The following is a 19706-nucleotide window of genomic DNA, read 5'->3' on the forward strand; positions in this document are numbered from 1 at the left end:
TGTTCCCCTTTCTTCCAAATATCCTGTCACAAGATGCAGGCCAGATCTTGCACCCAAACCTGGAGATACTCTACCTGAGGGCATGGCTCCTCCATGATTCCAAGGCGAGGAGATGACTTACTCAGACGATGTGAAGGATATCTTGTTAAACAGTAGTTGACCACATGCTCTACTTACCTCCACAAATGGAAGAGATTCCACACATGGTACCAGAACAAACAAATTGGAGCCACCATCTCCGCTCTACCACTAGTTCTGGACTATATACTGGAACTAAAAAAAATCAGGTCTTTCATTGAGCTCAATTAGAGTACATTTTGCAGCTGTCACAACCTTCCATCATAAAGTAGATGGCTCTTCAGTCTTCACCCATCCAATTGCAAAACAATTCTTACAAAGTGTCTGGTACCTTTATCCTGAACTCGGAGTCCCAGTGCTTCCATGGAATCTTAACTCAGGGCAGGTTTACACTACCCGCCTGAATCGGTGGGTAGAAATCGATCTCTCGGGGATCGAATTATCGCGTCTCGTCGGGACACGACAATCGGTCCCCGAATCGACGCTTCTACTCCACCAGCGGAGGTAGGAGTAAGCACCGTCGACGGGGGAGCCGCGGAGGTCGATTTGCCGCCGTCCTCACAGCGGGGTAAGTCGGTTCCGATATGTCGAATTCAGCTATGCTATTCGCGTAGCTGAATTTGCGTATCTTAAGTCGACCCCCTTCCCCCGTAGTGAGGACGTAGCCTTAGTGCTTCATTCTCTTACCCAGGCCGGCTCCAGGCACCAGCCCTCCAAGCATGTGCTTGGGGCGGCTCCCGGAGGGGGGCGGCGCTCACCTGGGGAGAGCGGGGCCCCGGCCGGGCTCGCCGCCCTCCCCCCGGCGCTCCGGCCGGTCGGGGAGCGCGGGGCCCCGGCCGGGCTCGCCGCCCTCCCCCCGGCGCTCCGGCCGGTCGGGGAGCGCGGGGCCCCGGCCGGGCTCGCCGCCCTCCCCCCGGCGCTCCGGCCGGTCGGGGAGCGCGGGGCCCCGGCCGGGCTCGCCGCCCTCCCCTGCTGCGCTCCCCGCCGGGGGGTGGGGGGGGGGCGGCGGGAGGCTTTTTTGCCTGGGGCGGCAAAAAAGCCAGAGCCGGCCCTGCTCTTACCAGACCTCCGTTCGAACCCTTTCCTACATATTCACTATTACATCAATGAATGTGGCCTTCCTTGTCACCATCACAACCACAAGACGCATGGGAGAACTTGGGATTCTCATTGCATACCCCCTGTACATGATCTCCTTCAAGAACAAAGTCACTCTAAGACCACATCCTAAATTTCTACCTAAAGTACATTTAGTTCTACCTCAACCAACCCATCCATCTTCCTGCCTTCTTCCATATACAGGCAAGAAGTGGCACTCCATACTCTGGATGTCAGAAGGGCACTAGTTTTTTATCTTGAACGGACTAAACAATTTAGGAAGGCACCAAAGCTGTTCCTCTCTACTAAGGAGAGTTCTAAAGGAGAAGCCATATCCAAGCAGAGACTCTCCAAATGGATTTCAAAGTGCATTCACCTTTGCTACCATTAACACAAACTACAACCCCCACTGGGGATTAGAGCACATTCCACCAGGTTGCTCTCCACATCGGTAGCCTTCCTTAATAAAATACCTATTATGGACTTATGTAAAGCAACCACTTGGGCATCAGCCCACATGTTCATTCAGCACTATGCAATCGAGCAAGACTTGACATCCAACACTTTATGAGGCTTCATGGTCCTATCATTGATCACAGATCCATCTCTGAAGCCCCTCCCTTCCACTGGTGGGGGTGGAGGGCGACACTGCTCTACAGTTACCTGAAGTGGAGGACCCACAGGGACATCACTTGGAGAAAAAGACCTTGTATAGTAACTGAGGTTCCTCGATGTTTCCCTGTGGATGCACCACTACCTACTCTCCTCTCCTCTAGTTTGGAGTTATCAGAAGGTCCTCTGTGGTAGAGAAGGAAAGGCGGGGTGGGAGTGGGGGTTGGTCACACAGTGCTAGTTAATCACCATTGACGGCGCGAGATGGGGAGAGCGCATGTGTGGCCCAACTGGGCACTGCTGTAGAAATTCTCTGACAGAGGCGCAGGGGTGCAGTTACTTGAAGTGGAGCACCCCCAGGGCCCGCATATCTCGAAGAACCTCAGTTACTGTACAAGGTGAGTAACCTTCTCTTCCTTGTATCTACCTATGCATAGTGTATTAGGTGGTGATTGCTTCTGTTCAGGGACTTTATTTTTTAGAAAAATATTGATTCAAATCTTGTGTGTGTACATATATAGAATTCCTGCAGCAGTACGTCAATGTGCACAAGATCAAAGATCCAGTGATTTCACAGAAAGCTTTAGATTAACTCTGTTTTGAGCTATTACCGTGTCAATGTTGTGTAATGATTTTAGGGTGCAGGAGGAGGAACAGTTCTTTAAAGGGATCAACTTGGGAACTGCTGGACAATTGGAAAAATCCCAAGTCCTGAAAAACTAAACTCTGAAAGTCAATGCATATTGCTGCAATTATTTTATTTATTGGGAAAAATTGGGAAGTCAGTACCTGGTATGGTAAACTACTGGAGTACTGTTGTGGGAGTAGGTATTTTTGTTTGATCACAAACTAGGACAGTTATCTGAATCAATAACGTAGGTTATCACAAGTGAAGACCAAAAATTTAGAAGCAGTATTATTTCAGTGAGAGGAGGTTGCGAGGAGGGATGTGGTGCGGGGCTGACTAAGTTGGCCCAGTGCAGGGTGTGTCCTTTTAAATCAGTCTTAAAGACTGTGCTCATAGATGGTATGTTGCCAGGGAGCCTTCTAACAGGCGGTCTTTTGGAGTAGAAATGGAACATAAGTGGCTATCACATAAACGTTGACTGTAACAAATTCCAAGATAAGAACTATGCATAAGATTTCTACTTCATTCAGAACTTGCTCATTTGGCATTCCATGAATATAGCAACTCACAGGAGCTTGGTCTCTAGCTGTCTACGTGAAGGCCCATTTGGGGTGCAGTTTTTCATTGGGGGAAATAACCTAGTGATATGTGAAAGGTGTATGTAAAGAATTGGACCCTAAATCTAGGCCCTCCCTTGACTTTGTGAAAAGAGATGAATGAACAAGGGTTTAAAAAAAAAAGTCCTTAATGTGAACACTCCTTTGTCCTGCTTTGTTCCCTCTATACTAGAACTTTCTCCTAGGCAATTGCTTTCTTCCTGCCAGTCCCCTGTGTTCACAGCATTGTGAACAGGTGTTGTAAACACCTGGTTGTTTGGTTGTTACAAGCAAGTAGGCAGAAAACTGATAACAATGAAAAATTATTTGTAAGTGCTTCTATTGTCTAAGAATTTTGCTGTCCATGATCCTGTTCACTGCTTCTGTGTTTGTTTTGGTAGAGCAAAGTGCAATGTGGCTGCAATATGTAGCTCTGTTTGAATAGATGTCTGTCAGATGTAAACCAAGCTAGGCTTTACTGTAAGTGTAAACAATCATTTGTGTTAGAAGGCTTACTATTCTGTTTTAGTATTGACTATTACAAAAAGGGAAATACTGAACTCTACCACTGCCCAACCCTGAGCCTCTCCAAGTTATGTACTCAGAAGAAATGCTACAGAGAGACTCTGAAATGTGGATTTTCCAGACTGAATGAACTGTTCAGTTGATTCATAATGTGGCCCAGCCACTGTAGTATTTCATAATTTAAAAGATAGTGGTAACATGCACATATTGGTTAAATGATATATTTAGCCAACCCCCTTTTCTTTCCTTGTACATGAAGCTACCTATTTGGGATCTCAGATGTGTTAACTGTCCCTAAAAACAGGAAAGCCAAATAAAAACATATCAAGACCCAGCAGTAAATGTTTACTGGATGTGTGCATACTTTGAGCTGCCAAAAGGCAAGTATTTTTATGGGAACTTAAACTACTCCATTATCTGTGTCTGTGCCTCATATAAGGTACCTTAAAGATGAGGGAGGGTGATGGCTGTTTCAGTTACAGTGTTTTCTCTTAATGAACAAAATGCAAGAGGGAAAGGGGTTGGTGAGGCTATATCTTGCTTGGCATGGCTGACTAAATTGGGTCTTTTAAATGTTTACCAGTCATTGCACAATGTACAACAGCGCTGATACAGACATCTGTCTCCCAACTGAAAGAAATTGCAATGGAAAATACATGGATAAATAGCATCTGCCAAGAAAAAAAAATTGAATGGTACTGAGCTGAACAATTGTTTCTCTTGCTGCCTGTCTCTGTTCCAGGACCCTGGCTCTACAGAAGTTCGTCATGTGCCGGGTAGCCTTGCTTTTTTGTTCTGCCTTGTCAAAACAATTTAATGTAGGTGGAAAGGAATGAATGAAATGAACAGTGTGGGCTTGATGCATCTGCTCCAGTTCGTTCTGAAGGCAACCCTGTGGTTGGGATATGACACTGAGTCCTGGGGGGGGGGGGGGCAGGTAGATATCAATTCAGGAAGAACAATGCTGTCCATTTTATGCAACACTAAAAATATACAGGCTGTCAAGCCCTTCTCAATTTCACTTCCTAAAATGGATTTAACTGCTTGTTTGCCTTGCCTATGTACTCCAATGGCTTGAAGATACCATATGATTGCATTATTTCTTGTAAATTCTAGATTTTGATGTTTGCTTTATTCTATCCTAAGGCTTCTTAGCTGTTTTTACTCAAGTAATTTTTCAATTTCAACGAATGAGCCATTTTCCCCCACTCAAAGGCTGCTTAGTGACAGTAGCATGGGTTTCTATTAACTCCTTGAAGTGAAGGATGTCAAGTTTCTAGTCCTTTCTGCTGTTCATAGTAGTTTCTCCTTTCACTAAAATTGGATCTACACTGCTGAACTGAGTGCAAACCCCTCTCAGTTGCTTCCTCTTGTGTGTGGTTTTTTTAGTGTTCTGGGTGCTTGACTTGTTCCTTTACTTACCCTACTTGCAGTTTGTTAATGTTAACCTGCTGGCTTTTAAACATCTAGTTGGAATACCTGGAATTGCTAGTGACTCAGAGCAGTAGGTATGTGCTGAAACGATCACTTTAGATTTACAAAAATGCTAAATAGGGCTCCTGTCCATATAATTCAGGTACCCTTGAAATCACTTAACCAAGTGCAGGAATTTCTTAAACAACCTGCCACAAACAATCCCTTCTTCTCCTTCAATTTCCCACTCTTAATTACAATTCCTCCCATTTAAAATTTTGGGAGATAAAATATGAGCTTTGTAGCATGCCTTGATAGTCATCAGATATGTGGAACCTGAAATTTTCCATTTTTGGTAGATGCATTTTAGATAGGTAAAATTGGGGTAATGATTCTTCTGCAGCACAGGTTCTCAACCTGGAGGTGGTAACAATCCCGCCCTTCCCATATTGTTAAAAGGGAGGGCATTCTAGCTCCATCTTGGCTAACTGGCAGGGGGAAGAGTCCTGATATAGAAAAGGTTGAGAACCACTGTCTTACAGAAATTTCTTGTATGTCAATATTAGTGACTTCTGTTTGTAATTCTTTCATCTTGCCACTTTTCTTCATAGCTTTCATTCCTAATTGTACCTCTCTAACAGGGTTGGCCACATTGGTGGGGTAGGTGGATTATTTCATGGATTCAATAAAGGTGTCCAATTGTTCAGCAGCAGTGGCTATTAAGACTATTGCTTTTCCTGTGAAGTGATATGTTTGTACAAGGAAGACTAGGGACCTTAAGATAGAGGCTGTCAAGTTTTCACATACTCAGCCCCGGTCTACACTACAAACAAATGTCTAACTGCCTCACTCAAGTGTGGAAAATCCATGCCCCTGAACAACGTAGTTATATCAACCTAACCACTGATGTGTAGACAGTGATATGTCAACGGAGGGCATCTCCTATTGACATAGTTGCAACCTGCTGGGGAGGTGAAGTACCTATACTGATGTTAGAAGCTCTCCCATTGGTGTAGGTAGTGTCTTCACTAAGCACTACAGCGGCACAGCTGCACTGGTGCAGCTGCACCGCTGTAAATGTAGACAAGCCCTCAGACAGCTCAGTTTGAGCAGCAGAGCGCCGAAAGGTGAATATGCGATGGGAGTTGCTATTGCCCATCTTCACACACAAAGAAGTCTTACTATAGAACGAATAGGTTTTAGGCTAATATTAAACTGGTGCCAGTTGTTACAGTATTAGGGGACTAATTTTTTAAAATATGAAGTTATGCACAACGAAATGCAGTTTGCATGTGCGAATGACCAGTTTGGTGCATAACTAGTCCTCTATTGTGTGTGCAAATACATGGTTTGGTAATATTTGCATATGCACAAAGTAAGCATATAATTGTACATGTGTTCTTGAAAAATTAACCTCTAAATATCAACGCTGCTTCTATAAGCCTGCATGGATATGTCTTAACATTGAGGGGAATCTTAAGGCTTGTAGCAGTTATGGGTGTGATTATGGAGAGTGGAAGGGAAACACTAAGGTCAGGTCTACGCTACAGAGTTACATCCACACCCTTGAGTGATGCAGTTATACAGACCTAGCCGCAGTGTAGACAGCACTATGTCGGCAGGAGGGCTTTTCCTGTTGATATAGCTACTGTCTCTCACGGGGCTGAATTAGTTTGCGTCGGTGTAGTAGGGTCTTTACTGAAGTGTTAATAGGTGTGCCACTGCAGCATTTTAAGTGTAGACCTGCCCTAGGATAGTAGTAAGGTAAAGTTGGTACTTACTGGTGGTTCAATGGACAAGTGGTGTCTCCTCCCTCTGCCCTTCCCCCATAGGTCTTCAAAATTAATATTACATTAGAGTACTGCAGCAGCAAAACTTAAACCTTTTTTTTTTTTCCACTTGTGAAAATACAGCTACTTACCCCAGCTTGAAACTTGCTGGCATGCATTAAATGTGCAAACTTGTCCCAAACTATTAGGGCAGCGTGACTTCTAAAGCAGATGTTGAATTACTCACTTCACTACTTTTGCCATAACTTTCTGCCAGTGCTCAGTGTTGAGTGTCTGTCTTCAGCACAACAGTTACATCTGTAGGGACATGACATCAGCATTGATGTGACCAGTGAGGACAAAATGGCTCAACATATGCATGCCCATTGTATGTATATGGCCAGAAGCAACACTAGTTAAATTCCGTTTTGAGCTTTGGTAGTATTGCAATGATATGAGGAAGTTGAATCATCTGAGTTTGAGATTAGATGTTGGGTAGTTACAATGTGCGAGCTTAATGTAACGGAATTATGGTCTAAAACTGATTTTTAGCAAAGTCTGTGGTACATCACTTTAGGTAGCATAAAGTTTCTTTTTAAAAATGCATTCTCATGAATACTGTACACCTAGAAAACTCTAGCATTCGGAATGCTTTCAGCCAATTTTAACAGAGAAACTCAAGACAGTAGTAGAGAGAGAAAAGGTTATTTCCTGACTTAGTCTTGAATGGTTTTGCTAAGTTTGTGGCTATAATTGTTTATTATAAACTTAAAAGCTTGATAGACTTTTTCAATAATAAAAGCTGGTCTAAAATACAGTCTAAATATTTCTTTTTGGTTTTTGGACAATCTGCAAGCTAAACTTGTTTCAGTATGTGAATATTTATTGTGTAGTATCAACACAAGTACATAGATACTTTTATTTATTTATTTATTTATTTATTTATTTATTTATTTGGAGTCCAGGTCATGTAGCAGTGGCCAGGAACATGATACACCCGACATTGAGAGTAGAGAGTCTCATATTGGAGGTTTTATGTATTGGCCCAAATATTAAGGGCTTCTGCCAGGAAGCATGTGTATATGATGCAGTTCTGCTGATACACAGATATGCAGATTGTGTGTTTAAAAATATGGTGCATTGCTTTTACTGTCATTCATTCATATTGTAGAAACAAGTGCTATTTCACCTTTAACTGGTCCTTACCTGGAGCCTTTACTGTCTTACTTATTTCTAGGGGACAGAAAGGTCTTTAGTCTCACAGTCAGACTGCAAAATCAAATCTACACTTGAGACGTAGTGTCACAAGACCTATAAACATATAAGCTTACTGCATATGTGTCTTTGGCAAGTGTATGTTCTCTTTTTACTTGGAAAGTAACAAAAATTGGCATGCATTCATTCCTGAAATGGGAAGAATTAGTAATATTGAATGTTAAGTTACCTATAAGCCAAATAGCTTGTCGTATAACCCTTCAGTCATATCACTTCATTCTTTTATTTTAGGATAATGCTTAAACAGGATTATAAAATATACTGGTAATTCAATATTTGAGATACACATGTTTTAAAGTAGGCCATTGTGGTTGAGTAGTTTTTACAAAGTAGGTAATGGTGAGCTGTACGTATAACTTATAGTTAAGAGTCCTGAAGACCTTTTAAGAGTTTGATTTTTTTTTCTCTTCATTTTCATCTGGAAAATCTTTACACTTCTTGCACTTGTCTTTAAATTATAATGTTCCCGCTGGAAAATAGCCTAAATTCCTCCATAACTATGGCTATGTCTACACTACAAATTACTTTGTTCACACCCCTGAGCGAAGTAAATTATACCAATCCTACAGGTCTTCATCTGCATCTGAGTAGTATTGGGAAGTCATATTTAGGGAATGTCTATATAACATTTTGGAGCGAGCCTCCCAGCCCAAGTTGACAGATTCAGGCTAGCAGGGCTTGGATTAGTCCTCTAAAAGTAGCTGTAGAAACAGCGCTTTGGAGTTGCGGCTCGGACTCTGAAGACCAACCTTCCTCTGTAGGCTTCAGAGCCCGAGCTGCAACTTCAAAGTACTGTAGTGAATCTATCCTCTTGAGAGCTGGCAGCTAAGCTGATGGAAGAATTCTTCCATCAACATAGCAGTGTCTGTAATGGGGCTTAGGTTGGCTTACGTTTTCTCACCCAAGAGATAGTTAACACTCCTGACTGACCGCTAGTTCGACCTAGGTTTTAGGTGTGGACCAGTCCTAAATCTCTAAATGTAGAATTCAGTCCTATACTCTTGATATTGATCCGCTTGCAGCAGGGAAATCCTAACATGTTTAGTCTGCATACAAAAGAGGCAATTCTGAAGCATATTTCTTAATATTTGGGGATCCTTAAATGTATTGGACCACTGTATCCCCTTCCCCTAACCATTAGTAGCTGTGAATCTGCTACTATTTTTGGCCAGGGGGTAGGGAGAATAATAGGCTCAGAGGACGTGAGCCCTGGTTTATACTACAAACCTATGATGGTATAACTACATTGCTCGGCTGTGGAAGATACCAACCTAACCACTGGCGTAGATAACACTATGTTGACAGGAGGGCTTCTCCCATTGACATAGCTACTGACCCTTGAGGAGGTGGAGTAGTACCTGTGCCGACAGGAAAAGCTCTCCTTTCGGCATAGGTAGTGTCTTCACTACGTGTTACAACTGCATTGGTGCAGCTGCGCTGCCACAGTGCTGTAAGTGTACACAAGCCCTAAGACTAGTGACTCTCTAGAGAGCAATCGTATGGCATAAACTACTAAATCCGGTAAGAGGCTGTAGTACTAGAATGCATCTGCATTTATATAGTGCATTTTAAAAAAAACGAACATGAAATATGCAATTGAATGACAATTGGGTGGAGTGAATTGCTTGTAAGAGAATAACAAGGAGTCTGGTGGCACCTTAAAGACTAACATTTATTTGGGCATAAGCTTTCGTGGGTAAAAACCTCACTTCTTCAGTTGTAAGAGAATGAATCTGAGTGGACTTCAGAGTCTCCGCTTATCAGAGAATCTTACTAATGTGCAAGAATCGGCAGCTTGTCACTTTTTCAGCTTGCTGCCCTTCCCATGTGTTAAAGTGGACTACTTTGCATAGGTTTTTATATGTAATCTCTTCTCTTTTTTGTTAGGATCGGAAGCTGTCAAAGTCAGAGCGGCAGAGATTTAAAGAGGAAGCTGAAATGCTGAAAGGGCTCCAGCATCCTAATATTGTTCGGTTCTATGATTCCTGGGAGTCTACAGTGAAGGGAAAGAAATGTATTGTTCTCGTGACAGAACTCATGACATCTGGAACGTTGAAAACGTAAGTGAGCTCAGGCACAAGAGGGGTGTGTGATAATGATTAGCATGACATCAGAATGTTGAAATAAAATGGAAACCAATGTTTCTTTTCAGAATATCTAAGGCCAAAGACCCATTTCTGGAACTGAGGCAAACTAAAGCTTTCTCTATAATCCTAAAATTACTGCTCAAGTTGGATGCTATTAGCACCTTAATTAGAGTAATGGGCCATCCTTTGAGGTAGTGAGATTGATAAATTGTCTCATATCACTTTCTAGTATACACAGGCAGAAAAAGGTGGGTTTTTTTATTGGTTTGTTTTTAATTTCAGGGATTGAGGATACAAGCAGTGATCCTATTCATCTCTTTGTATCTCTCCCATCCCCATTTTACGCTTAAAATGTAGTGGTGTTGTAGCCCAGTTGGTCCCAAAATATTAGAGACACAAGGTGGGTGAGATAATATCTTTTATTGGACCAACGTCTGTTGGTGAGAGAGACAAGCTTTCGAGCTTACATAGAGTTCTTCTTCAGGTCTGGGAAACGGAGTTCTGGTCAAGCTCAAAAGTTTGTCTTTCGCCAAGAGAAGGTGGTCCAATAAAAGATATTACATCATCCTCCACCTTATGTCATGTAGAATGTAAGCTCTTTGGGACAGGGACTGCTTCTTTGTACAGTGCCTAGCATAGTCAGGCCCTGATACTTGATTGGGGTCTCTGGGTGCTACCACAATACAAATAATTCGTAGAAGTACGAAAAATTATTTGAAAAGCTTTTTATTTGATGGAAAATTTATGGGGAATTTCTAAAATTATTTCTGAAAGTGAGTGTCTGAACTTCCAGACTGTAATTGAGCTCTCTGTGAAACTGTAAATCTGTTTTAAGCCTGAGCTGAAGTGAGCATTAGGAAATTGAGTTGCAAGGAAGCCCTCTAGTGGTGACTACAAGCTTTCAGAGAACATTATACTTCAGTGCAGCTTTGCAACTTCCTTAGTTTTAGGGTAGACATAATTGGATGTTCATTGAACATGTGCTCAGTTTTTGTCTATTTGGAACTGGAATAATTTTTTTAGGGGGGTGAGTGGGTAATAAAGAAGAGATTCAGTAATTTATTTAATTGCCCTTTAAGTCTGACAGGACTTGAATTCTAGTGAATAAATAGGCAGCCTGTAGGCGCTTGAAACAGTCTGTAAACAAGTTCATAATCCATTCAGTCAAAATACCCTGACCTGCTTGTTTTTGTGATGTTTACTGATGGCCACAAATGAACACAGAGCAGGAAAAAACCTTTTCCACTGAGCATTCTAGATTACATTTGCAGGGGAAGTGCTTATCCTTTGTGTTGCATCTGTTACTCTGAAGTCCTACAATCATGAATGTTTTTCCACCTGTGCCGTGCCAAGGAACTGTTCAGGAAAGGGTTGTCTCTTCTCCTTCCCCCGCCCCGGTGGCTCAGCCTTCAAACAAGGCTGTGCTCTGTTTATTGCTATAGATCCTTAATGTAGACTAGTTGTTGGCCTATTGGAAAGATTTGAGGTGGTTGTCACAGTTCAGGGCAGTTGCACCTTATTTCCCCTCTGTGATACAGCAAGGGCACCTGCTCCAGACTCCCAAGCTGTCCCTTTTCATAGGTGGAGACATGTTTCTCCCCCTCTGGACTGGGCTATTTCCAGGCTGAACAGTTCCCTGCCTTCGCTGTGTTATTCCCCAGGATAAGAGAGTGTCTAAGCAGACCTGCTTTGCCTCTCTGCTCCGAGGTGGTACATAGTATACATGCCCAGAGTTTTAGATTACCAAACTGCTTTTATGAACAATCACGTCTTTTCTCAAGGTAAAAGCATTACAGTGAAAACACTTTAAAAACAGTAAAAGAATCTACACACATGCTAATAAGCTTACCAGACATCACCCCCTCACTCCAAGAAGGGCTCAGGGTGGTGATTAGTCCTTCAACCCCCCCCCCCCCCCGTTGTTTTTCCTTTGGACACAAGTTGATCACAGCTTCAGTTCAAACAAACACCTAAATCTTATGGGGTTGCAGTGGGCCAAAGACCTTCCAACTGTCCCTAAGGATTGGGGCTCCCTAGGTCCTATGTTTCCTGGATCAGAAGGAAGGCCGAGAGTCCTTTTTAACTCAGGCTATTTAACCAAAAGTCCTTTCTTTGTCTGTTGATACCTGGATAATCTAGTTTGAACCAATATATGCAAGCCCCTCTCCAGGTCGTAGCTCTGAGGAGGTGTTACATCTTGAGTGAATTTGCTTAACTGTCCCCTGCTGTTCTTAGTTCCTGGAGGGTTGTGGTCTCCCTCATGGAATTACATACAATCCTTTGTTAGTACATAAACATTTGCATTTTTAATACAATGAGCTCCTAAAATACTTAAACTTAATTCCGTATTGTATTACAGTGGTGTCTCTAATAAATGAATGGCTCTGCAGAGCCTTTCTTGTGAGAAATGCAGCTGAAGTCTACATAAAGCTCTGGATATGCACCCATGTTTCAAGTGTGTTAGGAGAGAATTTGGTGTATTCTCCTTGTTTTTGGTATTGGGATTTGAGAATAAAGTTCTAGTGCTAAGTTGAGTTGTTAAATTGGAGGTTTTGACACATGGACGGAAGGGGTTTGGCACTTGAGGAATTGTGGGAGGCAGGAAAGGACTGTGAGGAAAAATATTAGTTGGATGTTTATACTAAAACCAGTAAATAGTTAACAGTGACACGTAAAGATAATTTAGGTTGCAGACATAATTTATTATGCTGAATGGGTCAGTTAGCATCTTTCCAATCTGCAGACTCAAGAAAATGTCACCACATTTTTTTTACACTAAGTCTGAATAGTTCTTGTTTGTCTTGTTCCAGGTTACACACATCCAAGTTGGTAGGCCGTGCTGATTGCTAGTGATGCCAATATTTCTGCCTCTCTCTTTTGTATCTTCCAGGCTTTTCTTTCATCATTTGATGGGGTTTTACTATACGGGGTTTGACAACAGTTCTTTCTGTCTCAGAATCTCTCCAGGCCATGAGTGTCTTCCCATTAATCTTCTGTTCCCACTGTGGATCAGATGAGTCTGAGCCCAGGACAGTACAACAGGACAAGTATACCTGTGCCTGAAGTGGGACCCTATCTGCCACCACACCCTGTCCCCCAGGCTGTGTAACTGCTTTCCTCTGACAGTTCACTCACATAGTTGACGCTGGATAGAAAGACAGAAAACTTTGATGAAACATCTTAATCATCGTCTCACTGGATCAGATTTGAAAACTTAAATGGATGGAGCTTCCACATTGCCTAATGGGAAGATAACTCAGTTCTGGTTTACCTCAACCAGAGTGGTGGTGGGTGGTGAGTATAATAGGCCAGGAGAGGTGCTGCTGTGGCCACCGGACCCCCGGTTGCAGGGTTTGGCGGTGAAGTTTTTGCTTTATTATGTCCTATGCAGGTTTCGGGATGGCTGAGGAGGCACATACCGCCTCCTCAGCAGCCCCAGAACCTGCATGGGGCATATTAAAAGCGTCTTCTACAGATGCTTTTTCCCCTGGGTGGTGGGTAGGTTAGGTCTGGGGTGGGGAGGGATGGCTGCAGCCAGCCCCAGGCTCCTGGCAGGGGGAGGCTTGACTCGGGGCTTTGGCCAGCTTGGCCAGGGCTCCTCTGGGCAGGGAATACTCGGCTCGGGGCTTCGGGCAGAGAAGACTTGGCTCGTCCGCTTGGGGCTTCAGCCAGCATAGCTGGGGCTCCTCTGCTGAGGGGGCACCAGGCTGTGGCTGGCCTGGGGCTTGTCCGGGCCCGGGGATTCAGCCAGCCTGGAGCTCCTCTGGGCCGGGGAGGGAGGCTCGGGGCTCCTGTGTCTGGGGAGGGGTGTGTGTCTTGCGGCTCTGGCCACAGGAGGGTCTCGGGGCTCCGGCCATGGCGAGGGCAGAAGGGGCAGAGCTGGGGGCTAGCCTTCGCAGAGGGGGGCTCCACCCGCTGTCCATACCTCAAGTACAGGTTTATGGCATATTAAGACCTTACCTGCGGCACTAGAAAGACTCAGATCCTATCTCATAGAGCTGGAAGGGACCCTGAAAGGTCATTGAGTCCAGCCCCCTGCCTTCACTAGCAGGACCAAGTACTGATTTTGCCCCAGATCCCTAAGTGGCCCCCTCGAGGATTGAACTCACAACCCTGGGTTTAGCAGGCGAATGCTCAAACCACTGAGCTATCCCTCCACCAGAATTAAATGAAAACTAACCAACACCAAAGTAATGCAGAACATTGCTGCAAATTGGTAGCTTCTCAAAGATGTAGCTTCTGTTTAAGGAACTTATTTACACAGTCACTTACTTGCCCCAGCTACAACCCCTCTTCTAGTCCTGATTACCCTTTGGTTTGGACTGTCATTAAGCTAAACTCCATGAGTAGGGCCCTACCAAATTCATGGTTCACTTTGGTCAATTTCACGGCCACAGGGTCTTAAAATTGGTCAATTTCATGTTTTTTGAATGTTTACATCTGAAATTTCAGTGTTTTAACCATGGGGGTCCTGATCCAAAGGGGATTATGCGGGAGCCCCAAAGCCATTGTAAGGGGGTTGCAAAATTTCCATACTTACTTCTGTGCTGCTTTCAGAGCCCAGTTGTGAAGGCAGCAGCTGCAGAGTTTCCTGCAGCTGGAGGAGGCTCCCGGAGGTGGAGGTAGGCCTGATCTCACCAGTGTTGCTGGGAGCAGCCCCAACCAGGGGCTCCTAGTTGCTAGTCAGAGCCAGTGGTGGATTAATGCACGGGCCCATGGGGCCTGTGCCCAGGGGCCCCGGACAATTTGAAAAATGGGTGCCCCAGCCCTGGCAGGAGCCCCGAGCTCAGGTGCCCTGAGCCCCAGCAGGAGCTGCGGGGGCTGAAGCCCCGAGCTCAGGTGCCCTGAGCCCCAAGAGGAGCCACAGGGGCTGAAGCCCCAAGCTCAGGCAGGAGCCAGCAGGAGGGGCAGAAACCTGGAGCCTGTGCAGGAACCGTGGCAGGGGCAGCAGCCCTCAGCCCGGGCACCCCAAGTCCCAGCTGGTGCCGTGGGGGGTGGCAGCAACCCCAAACCCGGGCAGGAACCACGGGGTGGGGGATGAGGGCTGGAGCTGTGGGGAGTGGCGGACCCCAGCCCAGGTCCCTGAGCTTGGGCAGGAGCTGCAGGGTGTGGAAGCCCCGAGTCCCGGCTGGAGCCTGGGTTCCCCCAGTCCCGGCAGGAGTTGCTGGGGTGGGGCAGCAGCCCCGAGCTCGGGCACCCAGAGTCTAGGCAGGAGCCATGGGGAGAGGGAGCGGAAGCCCCGGATCTTGAGTGCCCTGAGCCTGGGCAGGAGCTGCAAGGGGGAGCGGCAGCAGCAACCCCGGAGTTCGGGCATCCCGAGCCCGGGCAGGAGCTGTGTGTGTGTGTGTGTGGGGGGGGGGATCAGATTTGACGGGAAGGGCTTCTTTCACAGTCCGTGACATGTTTTTCACGGCCGTGAAATTGGTAGGGCCCTAGCCATGAGGGAGATTTACCAGTCTCACAGCTTTATGCTGCCACCCATGATTGTAGTGTCTGAGTGTCTTCCACATTCAGTTGCTATAGCCAGGGCCGCCCAGAGGATTCAGGGGGCCTTGGGCAAAGCAATTTTGGGGGCCCCTTCCATAAAAAAGTTGCAATACTATAGAATACTATATTCTCATGGGGGGGCCCCTGTGGGGCCTGGGGCAAATTGCCCCACTTGCCCCCCCTCCCCGTTGGGCGGCCCTGGCTATAGCAAGTTGTCTAGTGAACTTCATAGCCGTCCGCTCGTTTCCTTTATTTGAATGTGGGAAAATCTGCTTTATTGTAGGGCTGTACTCTGCTTTTTTTTTTTTTTAAGAGCGAGAGAGGTCGGGAAGTGGTCATCACAACCTATTTTGATTTTTGTTTTTTTAAAGTTACTAATACAGCAAGAGAGTAACTGTATTTGTAGAATCATATGGCTTTAATTTCATGTTACTTCTCTTAGGCCCTAATCCTGCTAAGGAATCTGCCTGTCCAAGTCCTAATGAACATTAGGGTTGTCTGTAACTAAAATAAAACATGTTTCCATATCTTTGGCAGAATTTGAAAGGGACAGTCAAATTTGTCTGTTTGTTTTGATTTGTAAAGCAAGCCTATGAAATTCTAAATAAATAGTTTTACTAAATAAATTCTAAATAAGTAGTTTATCAAACAAGACCTGCAGTGTTTGCAGCCCATGTTAATGCATGAGAACAAAGTGAAATTAACTGGTCTATTTTCATTGTGAAAGATTAGAGAAGTGTAAAGAGCATAAATATAATTCAGATTTTAAACTATTTTAGGTTTAATTTAAATTCCCTAATAGGTCAGGCTACTTAATGTGGCTTTTAAAAAACTAATATTCATCTAAGAACTGCTTCTTAAAGCCATTGAAATGTTCATTGCTCTTTTTTAAAAGAGAGCTGCAGTGATTAGTTGACTGAGCCATTTATAAGACAAAGATGCTCAGTTTTCAAAACCATGTTTAGAAACTGTTTTCTTTTTCTGTTAATTGAATGGGGCTCATGTAACTCAGAGGAAGGATTGCACTTTTATGTCAACAGACTAGACTTCCTGCTGGTTCTCTTTTTAAACAAAATGTAACTGTTAAAAGAAAAAAAAAATGACTGTGGTGGGTTCCCCCCAGGGTGCCACCTGGAACTGGGGTGTCACTGAGCCCCCTCAACCCACCAGCCTGGGCTCCCTTTACACTGTACTGTGACAATCTGCCCAGACCACATACAAGTAGGGACACACCCAGCTGCAGTTACATGCAGATGCTGTGACAGGCACCGCATGGGAAGGCTCCAGCTAGGGAACTTCCCAGCTACTCAGGCAGGCACCCTCTCTGGAGTCTAAACCCAAAATTATAGTCTTGTGCTGCACAGGGAACTATACAGCATAAGCTCATGAAATTTGCCCCCTCCCTCAGTGTGGAAAGGAATACACAACAACTTTCTGCCCGAGTTATGACTCCCACACACTGGTTTTAGACAAAGCAAAAACAAGTTTATTAACTACAAAAAATAGATTTTAAGTGATTATAAGGGATAGCAAACAGATCAAAGGCGATTACCTAGCAAATAAACAAAATACGCCTAATACTCCTAACTTCAGATTCAAAAAGATACATGTATACAAATAGGATAATCATATTCAGTAAATCATAACCTTTTCAATGATACCTCACATGATTTATCTTGCATAAAATACATTATGATTGTCATAATTGTATTATAATATCACTGTGAAGAATATGGGGTGCAGTGTCACAATGACCTGATGTTCTTTTCTTTCGCTTTATGCTGTGGAAAGGTCTGATGCAGTTGTGTGGCTTTTTCTGCTGTGGTTTTACCTTCAAAATATTGGGAATATCCATTTTGGCCTTGTTGAGGGAATCTCAGTGTAGCATAGACCCACACTTTAGTTGAAGGAGAGGATGCCCAATTTTTCACAAATATGACCTTTTTCCAGGAATGATAGTGCCAACAAAAACAAACCAAGTTCTAAACAGTCTGACTAAAATCCCTTCTCCTTTCAGTTGTTCAGCTTCCATTCATCTCTTGTGATGTTACTTCTCTAGTTTCTACAGTCATCATTTTTCCAGGCTAGACTATCTGAATTTCTAGTATAAAAATAAAGCAGCAAGGGGAAAATAACCGTTTCAGGTTCTTCTTTATACACCATAAAGGGATTAAGACCATCCCCCCCCCCCATTGCAGGTAGTCTTTTAAATAAATACTTAACAATGCACAGTTTGCAAATCTGACTTTCCATTTGTTCTGATTTGCTGCTGACCTCCAAAACAATGCAACTACTGTCAGGATAGTAGCTGTCTGCCTGGTAACTAATCTGTGTTTTAAGATGTATTGTCTTCATTGGAAATGGACTGGAGTAAAGTTTTCGTTTTCCTTTTAAAATGTCTGTGTGAGCTTTAAAAGCGACGTGATTGGTAGCTTATGACAGTGTTTTTGGAAAATTACAACAATCCTTCAGGGATGCAGGATGATGGTATGAGCCTAGTTCCTTTAGGAGTGAGTAACTGGCAGTAGACCAGCATATTTGAGAATCCAGAATGTAATTGGAGATACCAAAAGCTGAACTAGAGTGCCACTAGCATGTGACCCTTGGAACAGGCATTAAAGAGATGAATGACTGTCAGTAGCAAAAAGTATTTGAGCCAAAATCATGAGTGGTAGCTGATATGAACCAGAGCCTCTTTCATTCGCTCTCTCTTCCTGGACTTGCTTTTTTCTGCCCTTGTTCTCTCCTTAAATTGTGCTCTGATTTCCCTCTGGATTTGGCTCCTGATTGCTTTTACAGAGCTGTTTTACAGCAGGATTATCACTAGGAGCTTGATTTCAAGGGCTTTCTTTGAACCAGAGAAATTGTAGTAATGGGAATTAATGTGTGTGAGCTTATGCGGGCAATGATCCAAATGATTTCATCAAGACCAGCTCTTCTAATGAAGTGGATACACAGAAACCAGAACTCACATTGGCAGTGCTCTGGGGTAAACATGATAATCCCAGTCTTATAGCATCACATAGTACTGACCTCGGTGCTGGTCACAGGAATTAGGACAACTGTCTTGGAGTGGTGCAGGAGACAGCCTTCTCAAGGATTGGTCCAAGACTGTGGAATAAACTGGGAACCATCACAAACGTCACCACCTTCCTCTGCATGTGCAAAGCACATTTCTTCAACCTTTCTTTCTCTAATATAAACACACAGCCACATGTACGTTTTTAAAAACAAAGAAAACCCTACACTGCACACACAATTCTCCTCCTAGGGAGAAGATCAGAACACCAACCCATACATGAAAGATGTTAGTCATATTGCTTAATGCACTACTGGTTGGTGTTCAGAGACTATGGTGATGGGGTTGGTATAAAAACCTATATAGAAGTGGACCCAGATGAAGCCTGTTAACAAGCCTGGAAACAAAAGTTCCATCTCTGGCCTGACTCTTGTATTTAGACTTTTTCGAAACCCAAGCAATAGTGTGTCAAGAAACTTGAGATTGTGCCATGTCTTCTCTGAAAGGTGGTTTGGATTTGTTGAATCTGTATTGTCCATTCAGTAGAGTGCATCCTTTGGGCTAGAAGGTTCCTCCATCTTCACAGAGTTCTGTAATGAGTCCAGATGGTGTTTTCAGTTGGGTTTTAAGTGATTAAATCCTGTCCTACATCTCTTGAGACCTTTGAGAACAGCTAACTTGATTAGTCAAGTTGAGGCAAGTTTGAACTGTACCCTAGGTCCCTGGCTGAGTTGCTTGGATTAATATTTCAGTAGCTGAGTGGTTGCTGTGGTGACTTCATAGCTGTCACTCACTGCCCAACAAAACTTCTATTCATTCAGAATTTGACATTCTCCAGTGTTGTTTTCCTCTGCTGTGTCCAGGAAAAGGCATATTTATATAAGATAATGGTCAGACCTAGCTACGTAAGCACTATATTAGAGGAAAAATGAATGGGGGGGGGGGGAGAGAATAGCTTTGCTGAGCAGGTGGTGCAGCATGGAAGATGTCAAATTTTAATTGGAGATAAGGGTTTTAGAACCAGGATTAAAAAAATAAACGAAACCTTCAGCTATCTGCATTTGAAGTCATATTGTGTCAAATCAGTGATTCGTTACAACTATAGAATTAGAGTTCCAT

General features: G+C 43.9%; 1 protein-coding gene across 1 annotated transcript in view; it reads left to right on the forward strand.

Annotated features, from left to right (window-relative positions):
- The window catches only part of WNK1 (WNK lysine deficient protein kinase 1), a 170070-nt gene that overhangs the window by 45882 nt on the left and 104482 nt on the right, over positions 1-19706 (forward strand). The window contains exon 2 of the mRNA XM_065406985.1: positions 9882-10054. Coding sequence (XP_065263057.1) covers positions 9882-10054 — 173 coding nt within the window. The remainder of the gene's footprint in view (positions 1-9881; positions 10055-19706) is intronic.

The sequence above is a fragment of the Emys orbicularis genome, chromosome 1 (assembly GCF_028017835.1).
Source record: "Emys orbicularis isolate rEmyOrb1 chromosome 1, rEmyOrb1.hap1, whole genome shotgun sequence".
Lineage (NCBI taxonomy): Eukaryota > Metazoa > Chordata > Testudines > Emydidae > Emys > Emys orbicularis.